Source organism: Sardina pilchardus, chromosome 15 (genome assembly GCF_963854185.1).
Source record: "Sardina pilchardus chromosome 15, fSarPil1.1, whole genome shotgun sequence".
In the NCBI taxonomy this organism is placed as follows: domain Eukaryota; kingdom Metazoa; phylum Chordata; class Actinopteri; order Clupeiformes; family Clupeidae; genus Sardina; species Sardina pilchardus.
The window spans coordinates 6,263,854-6,279,598 of NC_085008.1; the positions used below are offsets into that span (position 1 = coordinate 6,263,854).

The following is a 15,745-nucleotide window of genomic DNA, read 5'->3' on the forward strand; positions in this document are numbered from 1 at the left end:
ATCTCTGAACTGACCACATTTCAGCCCTCTACGTCACTTGAGATTACTTAGAAATACAACTGAGCCCTAGCACCAGGTCTTCTGAACCTGACTGACTACACTGTTTAGATTGTATGTCAGGGGTTCTGATATAGAATGACTACACAAAATATGGAATAATTACACAAAAGTCTCTCATTTTGCATTTTCTTTGCTGCTTCAATGGGTGTGTATAAGATGGACTATACATTGGCACAACTAATATTGGATAAAACAACATGAATATTCCATTTCCATGGATTCCTGTGAATATTTCAGTACCCAATATGCTGCATCTACTTATTGTACTGCAGCTAGAAAGTAAGGAAGCACCGAAAGCGGAGGAGGGCCTTTTTTTTAAAATCACATTTATTTGAAACATAGGGAGATTAATCTGATCATGTAAAGCACTACAGGTTGTACATGGGAAAGGTTGTCATATATGGATTCCCCAAAGTCCAAGCTTTCAAATGGAATATATAGCAATATGGTGCATACAATGATTCAGAATGTTGGGGGGAGGTGGGCCGTGGAAGGCACACTGATCAATAACAGTAAGCACTTCCATATGGTGAATATGTGTACATCACTGCACCAATACCTTGCTTTTCCAGTTCCATTAAGATGTCAGACCTGTGTTTTTTCTCTTCTTCTTCTTCTTGCTACTTGTACACTGGCTTAACTGAGGATCCTTTAAATCATAATGAAGTTTAGTTTGGTGACTTACAATAGTATTTACCATAATACACTACAATGTTTGGAAAATGACTATAGTAAATCCCACACTATATTGTAATATATTATAGTAATGTATAGTATACTACACTGTGTAGTGACTTACTATAGTATTTACTACAGTACACTACAATGTCTGGAAAATTAGTAATCTATAAAATAAAATAGTAATCTATAGTATATTGTAGTAAATGCTGTAGTAAACTATAGATTTTTTTTCATGTGGACTGTGGACCCAGGTAAACAGTACCGTGTGAAACAATGAAACAAAGCAAGTAATACCTACCAGGTGTAAGTTCAATCATTAAGGTTTATTAGTTATTAGTACAAAATGAGAAATATAAAGAGCATTTCTGTCTGTTCTTTATTCCAAATCAGTTTTCAGCTAGGGATAACATGCAATAAGACATATTTACAAATGGTCATTTATTGTACAATTTCAGACAGGTAAAAAAAAAAACATTCAAAGACAGCTAAAATGCTCAGACCAGAATATTATATATATATATATATATATATATATATATACACATACACACACACACACACACACACACACACACACACACACACACACACACACACAAATCTACAAACACCATAAAAGTCAGAAGCAACCATGATCCTCAGAACTCAATTAGATTAAAGGTAATTGTGGTCTAAGGGTAATAGGGCTGTAATCAAGGTCACTGGCTGGGATATACACAGGCACTGAGATGGTCATGGAAGTAGCAGATTTTCCTTCTCCAAGAGGCTCTCAACAGTCAGCTGACTCACCAAGGAGGAGAGCTCCTGCAGGTCTGAGCCCCCTCTGTCAGAAAAGGGAAAGGACATCCCATCAATTAGTAAACTCTCAAGCACAACCATTTGCCCAGGGAAAAGTTGACCATCATACTATGAAGTGGCTATTCTACCAAACTTTAGCCACAAGGTAAGATGAGTTCTCCCCACACATTCCAGCAAAGCATGCATAACAATCATTACAGTTTTGAATCCAGACAGATTGGGTCATTACAGTAGCATTAGCCTGGGTGCAGCCGAACCTTAGCCCCGTCCATAACATTTGAGGTGTCCACTTGTTGGCCTACCTGATTAGTTGCTGATTAAGATCCAAGGTGTAGCTCTTTATTCTGTTCAGACTCTCACAAGCAGACTCACATCCCTGTTCCATCACATTCATATGCTGTTGTAGGAGTTCCTCACTTCTCTTCAGACACGACACAGTCTTCTCTGCATGGTCACATTGAACAGAACAAGCAGCTGGGTTAAATGAATAACACAGAAATACTGTGTGACCCAGTGGTCAAAATAATAGTGCCATATTCCCACACTTTCAGAACAAGAGTGAAATATCTGAACACCCGCCAAAGCCAATAAAAGCTCAGAGGTATTTTTTATTTATCCATTACAATATAGATAATCTTGATACAAGTGTGAACATAAACATGTCTGAATGACGGTGGCATTCATCATTTGCACCTCCTGACCTAAAAACTCCTCTCGATTATCTTCCATGTGGAGGTTCTTGACTGGCAGCTCATGGCGCGTGGCGTCCACAGCTGTGGCCAGCATCTGGTAGTTTTGAGTAAACTGAGAGGCCACTGCCGCCACGGGGGTAAGGGCAGCAATCTGAAAAAAGAGAAGATGAATTGTCCATTTTCAATAAAAAAAGAAGGCAATGTCCGCACACTGCTTTTATCTTCTTCTTTAAAGCAATGTTTCGACCCTACTGGATCTTTTTTGCCTGATGATGCTAAAAGCAGTGTGCAGACATTACTGTACATTCTTTTTATTGAAGTTAGTTCCATTTATCCTGCACCTGCCAAGAGGTGGGATGTGCACACAGCTACTCTTCTTGAATTATCCATTTTCAACTGGTGCTGGAACATTATGGTGTCATGGACGACCGTCTGAGAGTATGTATCACAGTTAACTATATGAGACTGGGCCACATACCCAGAAACTCAAGAGATGATAACACCATCTTACAGCACAAAATCATGACTTACTGTACATCTCAAGTCACTTAGTTCTCACAGCTGTTCTGTACATGTTTAGTTCCAGTACCATAACACACCACCAGGGAGAGACATTTGTGGAATGCTAATACAAGACGAGCCCCCGAGTCGTTACCTGTGCATCCAGCAGGCTGTTGAGCTGATTTTGTTTCGCTCTCAGGTGATATTGACGCTTCTTCTTTCGCCCTGCAACTTGCATCTCCCTCTCCACCTCCATCATAGCAAGAAGTTCCTTCTCTGCTTCCTCCCTCATGATGATTGTGTTATGGTCCAACTGAAAAGACATCTCCGTGAGCACACATACCTACTCATGCTGTAAGCAAGCTTCCACACAAATTCTCAAATGCTGTTGGTAGGGTTTTTTTCCAGTCTACATCTAAACAATATGTGTTGTAATGTGTAAGAAGTATAGTTGACACAGGTCATCTGTGTATTCTATGGTACTATGTAGAAGCCAATAAACCGAGATTTAGAAAATGGTCTTGTTTAGTCTCCAGCAAATGAAGGCACTAATTTATCATCAAATCAACACTACACCAGTATCTCAAATGTTAGCGTTTCATCTTGTCATTTAAATGTACTGGGATTTTCACATCATTGTGGTACCTTAGCCGCCATATACGTGTCAAGGAATGCCTGGAGTTCCACTTTTGATTTAGACTCTGTGGTTTCTGTGGTCCGGGGCCCAGGCGTCGATGGCTTCTCTGTAACACAACATATATGGTGCTTGGCTATATAAGCGGTCTGATGTGTACTTCAGTTCTGAAATCAACATTTGGTTAGTAAGCCTGTAGGTACTGCCAATCTAAAATTCTCTGACAATATTGCTGATGCACAACAGGAATGTTATTTTTGAAAAGGTGTCATTGCCACTAACCTACTAAACTGACATATGGTTTGACATATGGTCAAAAAGCCTACTGTTGATTACTGTTAAAGAATGCATTTGGTCCATACGGTACACCTCTGTATAGACTACATGCATGAAAGCCTCTTCAGGTAGCTCTTTACTTCCGGTGGAGCATTAGCTGTGTTGCAACAGCATCTTCTGTTACATTCTGCTCCTTACATCTTCACTTCGACACTGAATATCTTGCTCGCCCACATAAATCCTTCTGTCACAACATGCTGATTTACTAGGTGCAACACCCAACCAGGTGTGTGTGGACATCAACCGTTTATTACATGAACAATAGCGGCAGACTCAAACACACCTGACTCCATTGGAAATAAATGAGCTACTTATAGAGCCTTTCTTGCATGTAGACTATTGAACCTAACTTCCTGTACTTAAATGGTTCAGTACAAATATGTGTATGTTTACATTACTATGCACAACAGTCCATATTTCTTCAAGATCGCATCATACAGAACTCATACTCACCAACAATGGCGGACATATCAAAATCTGGCCGCAAGGCATGACCAGCCAAAATTGTTGACTGCAACACACCATCACAGTTTACTGCTAAGCAAAAAGACAACATTCCAAAATGATCACCTCTTTTCACTGATATGCAAGCTCTGTTCCAAAATTACTAATCAAATCCATTTAAAACCTAAGATGGATAGTGGTTTTGGATAGTGATATTCATGACGAACCCAAAATAGTCCTCAAATACATAAACAAGGCAAGCCCAACTGTATAGTTTAATGATGATAGGAAAAGCATTATAGACATCTTCAATGAGATCATTCAGACACTGGTCAAGCATCTACTCACATGTTTCCTGTAATATGGTCTCATGGGACACCTTTTTAGGGGTTGCAGGCTAAAAGAGAACACATATGCAAAAGTTCCTCATACATTAGGGTAAGTTAAACAGAGGGTATATTATTGTAAACATATTCGATTAATGTTTTATGACAAGTGGAAAATGTCCTCCATTGCCGATTGGTGTTGTGGATGAGTATGACAAGAGACTGTTTCAATACTGTATGTCAAGACCTACCTTAGGCGGAGGTTTCTTTCCTGTTGTTTGCATATAGCGAGATTTCACCGTGGTAACAACAGCTGTGGTGCAACAACAGACAATGGTTCAAGGGATAAGACAATAACGTTAACGTTTGAGATGTGGTCTCTAATGAATGTAAAATAACAGGGCTCTGACACTCACGTTTAACCTTTTTCCGCGTCCCGCTGTTTCCACTGATATTTTCATTCCCGGAGACCCCACTGCAAAATGCAAGCTTATTTACACTGACATCATCTAGACTGACATCAGATACCTATCATGACATTTGCAGTAAGACTCATCACAATAGCCTACATTCCTCTCGAAATGTTGCAAGGATTTCGGTTAGTTAATACTGAGAATTATGATACATATAATAATGTAATGTATATACAATAACAATATTATAATGTTACTTGACACTAACTTGTTAATTACTAAACGTGTTGAAATTTGACGTTAGCATAGGTGCAAAAAAAAACCCAGCTAACGTTAGGCTTGTTGCTTCTGATGTTGACATCTAGAGTAATCATTCGTGACAGTAGCCAAACACTTGAACAATCAAATATTTGGGCCACATGATGTCACATATTAAAAATCTCTATTATCATCCATACTCACTTTCGACTATCTCCCAATATACTCTTCTGAAGCTCAGTTGATGCAAACTTTTTGTTAGCCATTCAGGCATTCGTAGATTGGCGCCGATGCCACAATAATAAAGGTTCGACGGGAAACAAATGGCTAAATTCAAAGATTCTTATTTTTCCTCTTTAGTTCACTGGCGGATTGCATCGTTCAGTAGTTGCATACCGCCACCTACTGTACAGGCGCGTGTGTAGAATTTTGCACAAACCTTTCATGATCCTGACACCTTGCGTTAGCCTAGCATGTTAAGGTAAATTCATTCTGCATGATGTTTATCATGAAGTCATTTTAATGTGTAATGTTTTAGATACATGTATATGTTATTATGGACCACTTAAATTTTGAAGTGTGAGCACTTCCGTAGTGTGACTCACTATGGGTGCGTTCGATCCTCACTGATCTACATAAAGAATGATGGGGGGGAAACAATGGGATAGTCTATCCAGTGTTAGTTATAGATCAGTGGGAACGCCCCTCGAGGATCGAGCATCGAGGATCGAGGAGGCATATTGAGAGGCACCCAGAGTGTGTGTGTGTGTGTGTCAGCACAGGTCTTGCTGTATCACGGTGAGATTTTCGTTAACGTTATGAGAAGAAGTTAACGATACAACGAGGTTTGATGAACTGTATTTGTCTTCATTTACAATGGTAAGTCGATACTTATCTTGTGTGTGATTTAAAAACGACTTTATCTGTGTCTGCCTTAGTTTAAGTAGCCTACTGAACGCAACCAACCATTCAAACGCTAACCAACTTTGGAATAGTCATATATTCAGTGATCACACCTTTGGAGCACATGTGGAACTAACATTAAACTGTTTTCTTCCCCTTTAAGTCTTCGTCAGATTTCAAAACACTTGTACAAAGATTTTACGCCCTTCAAGAGGAACGCGTGGAGGCTTACAAGTTGTTCAATGAGTAAGTTGAGTAATACACGTGGGTAAAGCAATTCATCTAACGTTATTGTACCTATATTGTATCAGCAGTGTCCTAGTAGGCCTATACTTTCTTTCTGCACCTGCTGTAATGTTAAAGCCTGGTGCGTTATTCCATCCTATGAAATAACGTGGTTTCTTTGAGATTCCGATGTAGCATGCAATCTCGACTAACCTGAACTGCCAGAGCGCCTTTAACATCAGGATGTGAGATGCTCATCAGAATCAGAATCCGTTTTAATTGGCCAAGTATACTTGTATAGCCTATAGCAGCTACAAGGAAAGTTAAAACTCTCAGTACATTTAAAGGGATATTCCGCCATTTGTGGAAATACGCTTATTTTCCACCTTCCCTCGAGCAAAACAATCGATATTTACCTTGTTCCCGTTCATCCAGCCATTCTGTGAGTCTGGCGATACAACTTTTAGCTTCAGCCTAGCATAGATCATTGAATCGGATTAGACCATTAGCTTCTCGCCTGCTAGCTTCATGTTTAAAAGTGACTAATATTTCTGGTAATTTTCCCATTTAAAACGTGTGTCCTCTCAAGTTAGAAAGTGCAATAAGACCAACTGAAAATTAAACCTGCCGTTTTTCTAGGCTGATTTGACATGAAACTACATTCTCATCTGGCGTAATAATCAAGGCAACTTGCAGCTACTGGCACTACTACTGCTTGATGTCTATGGGGACTATTTTCAGATGCTGCGTACGATATCACTGCGCCTCAAGTTGCCTTGATTATTACGCCAGATGAGAGTGTAGTTCCATGTCAAATCAGCCTAGAAAAACGGCAGGTTTCATTTTCAGTTGGTCTTATTGCACTTTCTAACTTGAGAGGAGACACGTTTTAAATGGGAAAATTATCAGAAATCTTAGTCACTTTTAAACATGAAGCTAGCAGGCGAGAAGCTAATGGTCTAATCCGATTCAGTGATCTATGCTAGGCTGAAGCTAAAAGTAGTATCGCCAGACTCACAGAATGGCTGGATGAACGGGAACAAGGTAAATATCGATTGTTTTGCTCGAGGGGAGGTGGGAAATGAGCGTATTTCCAAAAATGGCGGAATATCCCTTTAACAAGTAGACAGGTAGCAGTGCAACAGACACAGTAACATTCAAACAATAGTATAGACACAGACTGTACAATAGACAGCAATCATATAGGCACAGACATGACACAATATCCAAAATACAATCTGCAAAGGCATAGTATCAGAACAGTACACATGAGGTGGTGTGTAGATAGTGCAGAAGTAAAGTGCAAATGTATGCATGTAATGAGTGCAAGATGCATGTGGGTTGATATGTGTGTAATGTGAGGGATAAGTTGGTGAATGACCAAGGAGAGGGGATGGCCCCAGTTAACTGCAGTTCAGTATGGTGATGGCAGAGGGAAAGAAGCTGTTCCTGTGTCTGGTTGTTTTCATGTGCAGGGATCTGTAGCGCCTGCCAGAGGGGAGGAGGTTAAAGAGGGAGTATGCAGGGTGTGTGGGGTCTTTGAGGATGTTCCCTGCCCGCGTCCTACCAGTGTACAAGTCCTGGAGGGAGGGCAGGGGGGCACAAGTGATTTATTCGGCCCTCTTAATCATGCGTAATCTTGTAATCTTGTTTTGATCATTTGATCATTTTTCATATGGTTTGGAAAGATTATGTCAACCTGTGTGTAGATAACTTGACATTTTGATCAGTTTGGCTACTGTGAAGTTCTCAATTTACTATTCTGTTCCTTCAGGGGTCATGAGGCTTACTTGAGGACTGGCCCCCACTACGACTTTGACCACTACCAACAGCTGGTCCATGAGATAACCAAAGGTTTCTCTGGCATTTCTAAAGAAATGCTGCAGATTAAAGAGCAGCTGGACCAAGACCTTGACCGCTCAGACCTCGCAGAGCACATTGACCAGCTGCAGGGCAAGGAGAAAGTCAAGCTTGAGCTGGTAAGGTTCGCATCAGATGGAGCTGGGCAACAGAGAGTCATGGCATGCTTTGTAGTGTTGTTTCCTGAAGTCATTCTTTCACTCAAACATACAGTCATTTGTGGGCGTTTGAGGGTTTTTTGGGATGTTACCAGGTACGCCATGCTGTAGTAGGTGTAAACAAATGTTGCATCGCCATTGAGATCACACAGTAAGGAGTTGGCTCAAGGGTTATAAAAGTATTTTGTACTTTTACAGTTACAGTTTTTATAGCTATCCATGTGTGTTCTGGCTCCTTGGCTGTCAATTTGGTATAATAGCCTATTTGACATCTTTATAACACTAAGGTGTCAAATGTTGAGTTACTCCAGTCTAGATTTTTTTACATTAATCTCTCCTATGATGTAATTGTCCATCCAAAGTAAAGTGCCTGTTTCAAATTTTGTGTGAAAGAATATAAAATGAGTAAGGGCGTACTCACACTAGGTACGTTTCACCCGTACCGTACTGGAGCACGGTTGCCTCTGGTCCCTGGTCTGCGCTCACACTGCATATTATCAAACCGTACTTGAGTACGATTGAGTTGCTGTGTTCTAGAATCTTTATGCAACGTGTGATTGATAATTGGAGCGTTATTGTTTATTTCATCATTAATGACGTCGTGCTTCCATGCGTACCGTACCAGAGTCCACCTCCTCCAAGCGTACTAGCGTACCGTACCCCGGTACGGAACGAAGTGATCACACTGGTCAAACTAACCGGACTTTAGGGGCAAAGTGTACTCGGGTACGGTACGAATTGCCTAGTGTGAGTACGCCCTAATACTAATCACCCTAAAGCAAAACGTCTGACAAAGATACCACCAAGAAAATTCCTGTAGCCAGGAATATTTCTTCTGAATTCAAATAGAATATAAGAGTTTGGAAGTAGGGCAAGAAGTAAGGCTATAACAAACCTTTAACAGTCACCAATTGCCAAAACTGATGATTAATTTATTATTCAATTATTAAATGAATGACAACTAATTGATTCATCCATTACTTGTTGTAGCCCTACATTAACATTGATGTAACTTTAGATGTCACATTAGCCTTTGTGGTACTGGATGTTGTGGTATCTTTGATTTGATGGGTTTGATTTAGGCCTTTTTTTGCTGCTAATCCATGATAAATGCTGGTTAGGCTGCTTCAAACCGTGGAGGTCATCACTCTTGTTCTATTCAGTGTATGACACTATGCCATCTCCATCAGCCCAGAAAGTATGAAGATGACCGCCAACATATTCAAACAGTTTGTTTCATGATGCACAGATTTGGCACAAAACATATCAAGGACCAGTCACTTCAGTGTGAAGGCTAATATGATCGATGTTCACAGTAACCAAAACCCCACACTAATGGACCACACTTGTGCGTAATGTCAACCAGCCTGTGAGGGGGGAAACTTATTGGCTCCAAAATAGACAGTGCTATCTGGCTGAAGCTAATCGGCAAAAGCAGTGTCCCATGCTTCTTTCAACACTTTCAATATAATGTGTATTGATGGTCAATAAATAGCAAACATCTGAAGCTTGTGGAAATTCAGTGGAGTAGTTCCACACTACAATTACTGCAGCAATTGTTGGCAACAATTACCTACTGTAATCAACTCGCCACCATTCACTGAGAGGTTCTGAAAATCCTCGATTTACTGGAAATACTTCTGTACCATTTGGATGCGTTCTTTACGGATGCATATCTGAATAGTTTCTGCTTGTTAACTGTATATGATACCTGAACAGTTAACCATAAATCAACCACAAAGACAAGAAGTATTCATTCATAATAGCCAAAAGGTTTTGCTGGTATCTTGCTAAATGTGCCCGATGTTATTATTTTTGCTTCCATTGTGAATGTCTTCAGTGAGTACCAGAGTAAGCGACAGTCGAATGCTAACGTCTGGCATTTGAAGTATTTCACAGCTTTAAGGGTTTTATAGATTTCAAGGCACAGACACATTTTAATATATCTTTACAAGACTGCTCATAAATCATTTTGTCAGCTGTAAAATGGAACTTTTTGTTTGGTAACTTTTCTGAGAAAGCTTCATAAACACGAGGTCTTGTGTAACACCATCCCTTGGGGCAAGTTGGGGTTCTGGTCAGCATTTTGCATAAAACATCTGAGAACACTATTTTCCTCGCAGCCACCAGAGGTCAGTTTTATCTCTCTCTGGTGAATTTCTGAACAGGCACAGTCTCATCTCAAAAGTGTGTGGCATCAGCAGTACAGTGCTCTTTTGACCAAACTAGGCATCGCTGAAGTCATTTCAAGGAGAAGTGATGTACTGTAGAGTACCTCCTTCCAAACACTTACATTTAGGGCCAAAAGCCAGTCTGATTATTCTCACACTACTTTCCTCAGCAGCCATAGGTATTCCAGACTAAATTGATAGAGTGTGGCGATGGATTGCTTTAATCCGGGCTTGACAATAACTTTGGGGCTTAACCACCTTTTTGCTTGTTAAAAAAACAAACACAAGTATCATAAATTACTAAAATCATCCCCCTCAAACACAACAAACACAAGTATCATTAATTGCTATAATCATCGCCCCCATATGTGGTTAGCGACTGTCTTCTGCACTGACAAATTTGACCCGGTTTTGGTTGGCTTTAAGAGGTTTTGTTTTGTGAAGATGTTCAAAGGCTTGATGATGATGAGACATGTGCTTCACAGACTGCTAAGCTGCAGCTGGCCAAGCAGACAGCCCAGGACCACCCAGATGACCAAGGCTGCCAGGAGAAAGTCCAGGAGATCAGACAAGAGTATGACCATCTCTCTCTTGCTCTCTCTTTCTTTCTCTCTCAGCTCTCTCTCTTTTTCTTTCTTTCTCCCTCTCTCATTGAGGCATTGCCGTTGTCAGTTTTTGTTTACAGTTGACAGTAAGCCCTGTCTGGTCTGTCTTTCTCTGTTCCACAGCATCGTTAAGAACCAGCAGGCGTTGAGCGAGATCCTGCAGGACTTCAAATATGACTCCGAAGAGCCTGAATGAGGGAAGGGGAACGGAACACCTAGATAGAGAGAGCGAAGCAATAAGCAAGAAGCGATCCCTGGATGCTTCAGAGGGGGAGAGGAAGGCTGTTGGCGGATGTGAGGAGGGTTGAGGGGAGCTCGGCAGCCACAGCGCTGACACTGACTGATGCAGTGGTCCCCCACCACTTCTCCTCTCGTTCAGCATGAATTATTGATTGCTCTCTGGACTGTCTGCTTGTGGAGGCTTGACTGCTGATGCCTCTCTAATCGAGCCTCTCACCCAGTGAGAAGTGGCTGTGGAAGAGACTCCTGGACACACGCTGAGTGGACCGGTATTGATGTATATAAGTACTTATTTTTACATGCACATTTTTGTGGGATATGTACACTCAGGCTCCATAATTAGCTCAGGAAAACATCATCTCAAAATTGGAAGCTGCCTTGGGCCTGCAGTAAAATGTTAATATTGATGTACACCTTGGTCGCTCATTGAGTGTTCTTTTTTTTATTATTATTATTTTTTATCCTGCCTGCCTGCCTACTCCTCTCAGCTGTTTGTACACCATATTTTGACTCATTACCTGCTAAACCATCCCCATTATCTTTAAAGTCAGATCACAGACTGTGCCCTTGATTCATGTCACAGTATTTCACATAGCCTCATGCACCATTTTGTTAGCAAGAGTGCATAATGAATTGAGGATATAAATGTCATGGAAGTTATTGGATCACCAGTTGACAATTGGAATAAAATGTAAGTTGAATTGCAGTCAGATCAAGCGGTTCCATTAGTAATAATTGTTGGCAAATTATTGATAACATACAATTCTACCAGAAACATATATTTCCTGCCCTTGGATTATTTGTTTTTACGACTGAAACTTGTATAATCAAAAAATGTCATAAACTCACTAGATGACTGATTTAAGAAATGGTCTGTAAAAGGATATGTAATTCATAAGGCTCATAAGGTTTTTTTTAATTATTATTATTCAAAATACTTACAAATTAGATTACAAATCCTGAAAAATAGGCTATCCCAGCCAAATCTTAGCTACGTCTTTCAGTTTTGTTGTGATAAAGACTGATGATTTGTTTAAAAAACTTTAAATACAAATTTAAGTTGTTATCGTTCGCATGAATATATTAAAAACATGAAATTAAGCATACATTCTAGAAATGTAGACGTTTTCGACATTCCCCATCATGTTTACATAAAACACTACATATAACATTTGCGGCCAAAGGCTCTGACCTCATTTGACCAAAGCTGAAATTGATCAGATCGGCATGGTGGTTTCCTTTTGTTGGTGTTGCATATACATTGATGATAATGTACATTGGTGCCTTAAGTCTCCACATAACTTCCTTGTAGCCTTAAAGCAAAATCGCAAGCATTTGTATTTGAAAATAAGTCTGTAAAAAGGGACACCTGAAACCAGTAAACTCCTCTGTCTGCCCAATGCTACTGGACTTCCTCTCTATCGTCCAGCCTTTAGAAATCTCTCTGTTGACTGATTTTTTTATTTATTTTAAGAAACATTAATTACACATTTAAGTTGTTATTGTTTCAACAATGCAACTAAACATAAACTCTAGAAATAAATGGGAATTTACAACTGTTCCCACGTTTCCATACAACGCTACAGTACATAAAAAAAAAAATCTTAATACTGGCTACACAAAGGCTGTGACATCATTTTACCATGATGTTGAACTTGAAATTGTTTTTATTTTTTTGCATTCTTTATTTCAGGGGAACAATCTAAAGGGTCAGGCCCTGCCACACTAAAATATCCTAGATAAGAATGGAATTGTATATCTGAGATGCCTGTAAAGGTTTCTAAAATCCTTGCTTATTATGTGCAAAGAGTTTTGATTATGTTCGTAGGCAGAGAAAAGGCCAGTAAAATGGCTGACCGCCGGGTCCCGTCAAAGCCCTTCCAGAGATGCCACAGATGTTATGGGCCCTAACAAATAGACAATTAGTTCCTATTAATTATTTGAAAGAATGCATCTAAAAATGCATTTTAATCCAGAATACAAACACCTTGAGATGGCATGATAGGTCTTCCTCAGTTTAAGATTGCCTCCATCGATGTTCAGATTCCCAATGTACGGCTTGACGCTGAAACGCGTTTGTTTAGACATGGAGCAATAATAAAAAAGTGAAAAGAATGAATTAGTGAGTGCGGTTCTTTTGCACATTACAATCAGATTCCCAATGTCCCACTTACATGACATTGTTTTCATTAACAAGAAAACTATGGTTTTTACTTCAGTCCCGTTTTCAGAATCATATACAGTACATATGCATGTTAAAGAAACTGCGGCTTTAATATATTTGGGTCAAGGTCCACTTTATATACATACATTTCAAATGAACTGTTAAAGTAGGCAAAAGGGAGTAAAATGTATGTAGATAATGTATTATTTATATATTTAAAAAATGGTCCCATATCACTGACCAAGCAATATATAACAATGGACTAAATTCTTTCAAAAGAAGAATTTGAATGACTAATTACATTGTAACAACAGGAACATTATAGCAGCATCAGGCCAGCACGGTGGTTTCCTTTCGTCGGTGTTGCATATACATATACACTGATGATTTGGTGCCTTTTGTCTCCATAGATCTTCCCTTGTAGCCTTAATTGCAAACCTTTGCATTTGAGAATGCGTAAACCATGTCTGTAAAAAGGGAAGCACCAGAAAACCGGTAAACCCCTTTGTCTGTCCAATGTTACTGGACTTCATCTCTATCGTCCAGGCTTCAGAAATCTCTCCATTGGACAGTGCAGCAGCAGCAGTGTGAGCCGAAGCCTCTCTGCGTAGGAGGCGGCCTGTGCGAATGTGTGGTCCTCGGCTCCACTCTCGATCTGAAGTTCCACTCCGTCTGCTGAGGGAGCACCATCTGAGCGCATATTTCACCGTTTCACACTCTCCTGCATCCGAGTCTCCTCCTGCATCTTTCATACCCTGTGAGTCCTTCAGCTCTCCGCGGTGTGTGTGTGTGTGTGTGTGCAGTGCACTATGATTTATCACCTTGCAGAATCTGGATTAAGGAGAGGGCAAAGATGCAAACATTGTAATACTGTTCCAGGAAGCATCCGTCAGCCTCAGAGTGATATACAGTATACCTCAGACTGAAATGGTGTGACTTTGCAAAGGAAAAATACTCAGGTTCTGATATTATAGAAGAAAACTTCAATCACACAATGTTTTGGTATTAATGTCATGTAAATCAACAGGAAGTGTATGGAGATTGTGTTAAAAACAACACCTTTGTTAACCTGTGTGTGTCCATTTGACACATTATTCTTCATTTTTAAATAATGGGCACACACACAGTCTACAAAGCCAGTCTTATTTAACTGTTTTCAGCAATTCTACAGTTTCCTCAACAAGCGACAAGGTCGTTCTCAAAGCTTCCCGTTTTCCTCAGAGTCAGCATGGTGATCCTGAGCTTCGCCTCAGAGAAGAAACTAAGTAGGTTAGTGACCGGGGACGAGTCACAGGCACCGAGCTGAACGGGCCTTCACCAGAGTCCGGCTCCCATTATTGCCTCTGAGTTATGATGGGAAGAAAATGCTTTGCCCTCTCCCTATAAACAAGCCTCCAGAGGAACTCGTTACGTCTCGTCATTAATTATGTTTTATATGCTCCCCCCACTTGAGCTTTGTTGTGGCGATAAAGCAAACGAGTGCATTTTTGCCCATTTACAAAATGCAATAGAATGAATGCACTGCAAAATCATGTGTTTGATGTTTGGGAGTTGGAAGTGATTGAGTACAGTTGGAGCACTGATGGATGTATTTCTTTTGCCTCTGGGTTTATTGAAGGCTTGCATTTCTTCATAAATGGTAGGTACCTTTATAAAGTGCTTTTTCAGCATACAGTAACTGCACTTAATTTTATCACAAACAGAAGCCAGAGACTTCCCAGTCTCGTCAATTTCAATGATCTTCACATGAAAAAGAAATGCTTAATCTAGACCCTATATCACAATTATATAGACAATTTACAGTTAAACAAATATATGAATAAGATTTTTTATGGACAGTCACATTCAAACAAAATCCAGTCTGTATGTGTGTGTGTGTAAACAAACAAACATAAACAGGAAATGAAAATCTCGCTCACTGACCTGGTTGCGCGTCTTGTGGGACTTCTGCAGCCAGGCGCGCCACTGGTCGTAGAGTTTGATGCTGACGCTGCTGCAGCCTGAGGCGTGTTTGCGCACCCAGCCCAGGAACTGCTTCAGCTCCCGACGCAGCGCGGCCGTCTGTGACCCCGACTTCGCGTCGCACGACCCCGTCTGCAGGCGCTCTGAAGGAACCACAGGCACACACCATAATGAGAAGGCAGTGGCTGTGAAATAGCATTCACTTTTCAGCTTGCTCAAGGGAAACAAACAGCGCATCTTGACCCCTTGAAACCTCTATCACTGGCTTTCTTGTGCGGTTTCATCATTGATTGAACATCTGACTAACTTTATGC

General features: G+C 40.3%; 3 protein-coding genes across 4 annotated transcripts in view; 1 reads left to right on the forward strand and 2 right to left on the reverse strand.

Annotated features, from left to right (window-relative positions):
• Positions 1-1,311: 1,311 nt before the first annotated feature.
• Positions 1,312-5,438, reverse strand: haus8 (HAUS augmin like complex subunit 8). 2 transcript variants are annotated; one of them, XM_062556316.1, is made up of 10 exons: positions 5,348-5,438; positions 4,889-4,947; positions 4,724-4,785; positions 4,495-4,543; positions 4,156-4,236; positions 3,378-3,475; positions 2,887-3,045; positions 2,241-2,382; positions 1,842-1,983; positions 1,312-1,564 (listed from the first exon to the last, which is right to left on the reverse strand). In XM_062556316.1, exons 1-10 carry the CDS (start codon positions 5,407-5,409, stop codon positions 1,474-1,476), a joined length of 945 nt encoding a protein of 314 aa, XP_062412300.1. In that variant the 5' UTR covers positions 5,410-5,438; the 3' UTR covers positions 1,312-1,473. The 2 variants fall into 2 exon arrangements, with proteins under 2 accessions (XP_062412300.1, XP_062412299.1); XM_062556315.1 differs by having other exon boundaries at positions 4,156-4,239.
• A 100-nt stretch (positions 5,439-5,538) lies between these two features.
• Positions 5,539-12,017, forward strand: rex1bd (required for excision 1-B domain containing). The gene is made up of 6 exons (XM_062556319.1): positions 5,539-5,624; positions 5,926-6,022; positions 6,210-6,292; positions 8,046-8,250; positions 10,946-11,034; positions 11,189-12,017. The coding sequence occupies exons 2-6, from the start codon at positions 6,020-6,022 to the stop codon at positions 11,259-11,261; spliced, it is 453 nt and encodes a 150-aa protein (XP_062412303.1). The 5' UTR covers positions 5,539-5,624; positions 5,926-6,019; the 3' UTR covers positions 11,262-12,017.
• A 1,063-nt stretch (positions 12,018-13,080) lies between these two features.
• Positions 13,081-15,745, reverse strand: part of crlf1b (cytokine receptor-like factor 1b) — a 19,882-nt gene continuing 17,217 nt past the window's right edge. The window contains exons 7-8 of the mRNA XM_062556318.1: positions 15,393-15,574; positions 13,081-14,300 (exon numbers count right to left, since the gene is read on the reverse strand). Of these exons, the coding sequence (XP_062412302.1) occupies positions 14,277-14,300; positions 15,393-15,574 (206 nt within the window). The 3' untranslated portion in view covers positions 13,081-14,276. The remainder of the gene's footprint in view (positions 14,301-15,392; positions 15,575-15,745) is intronic.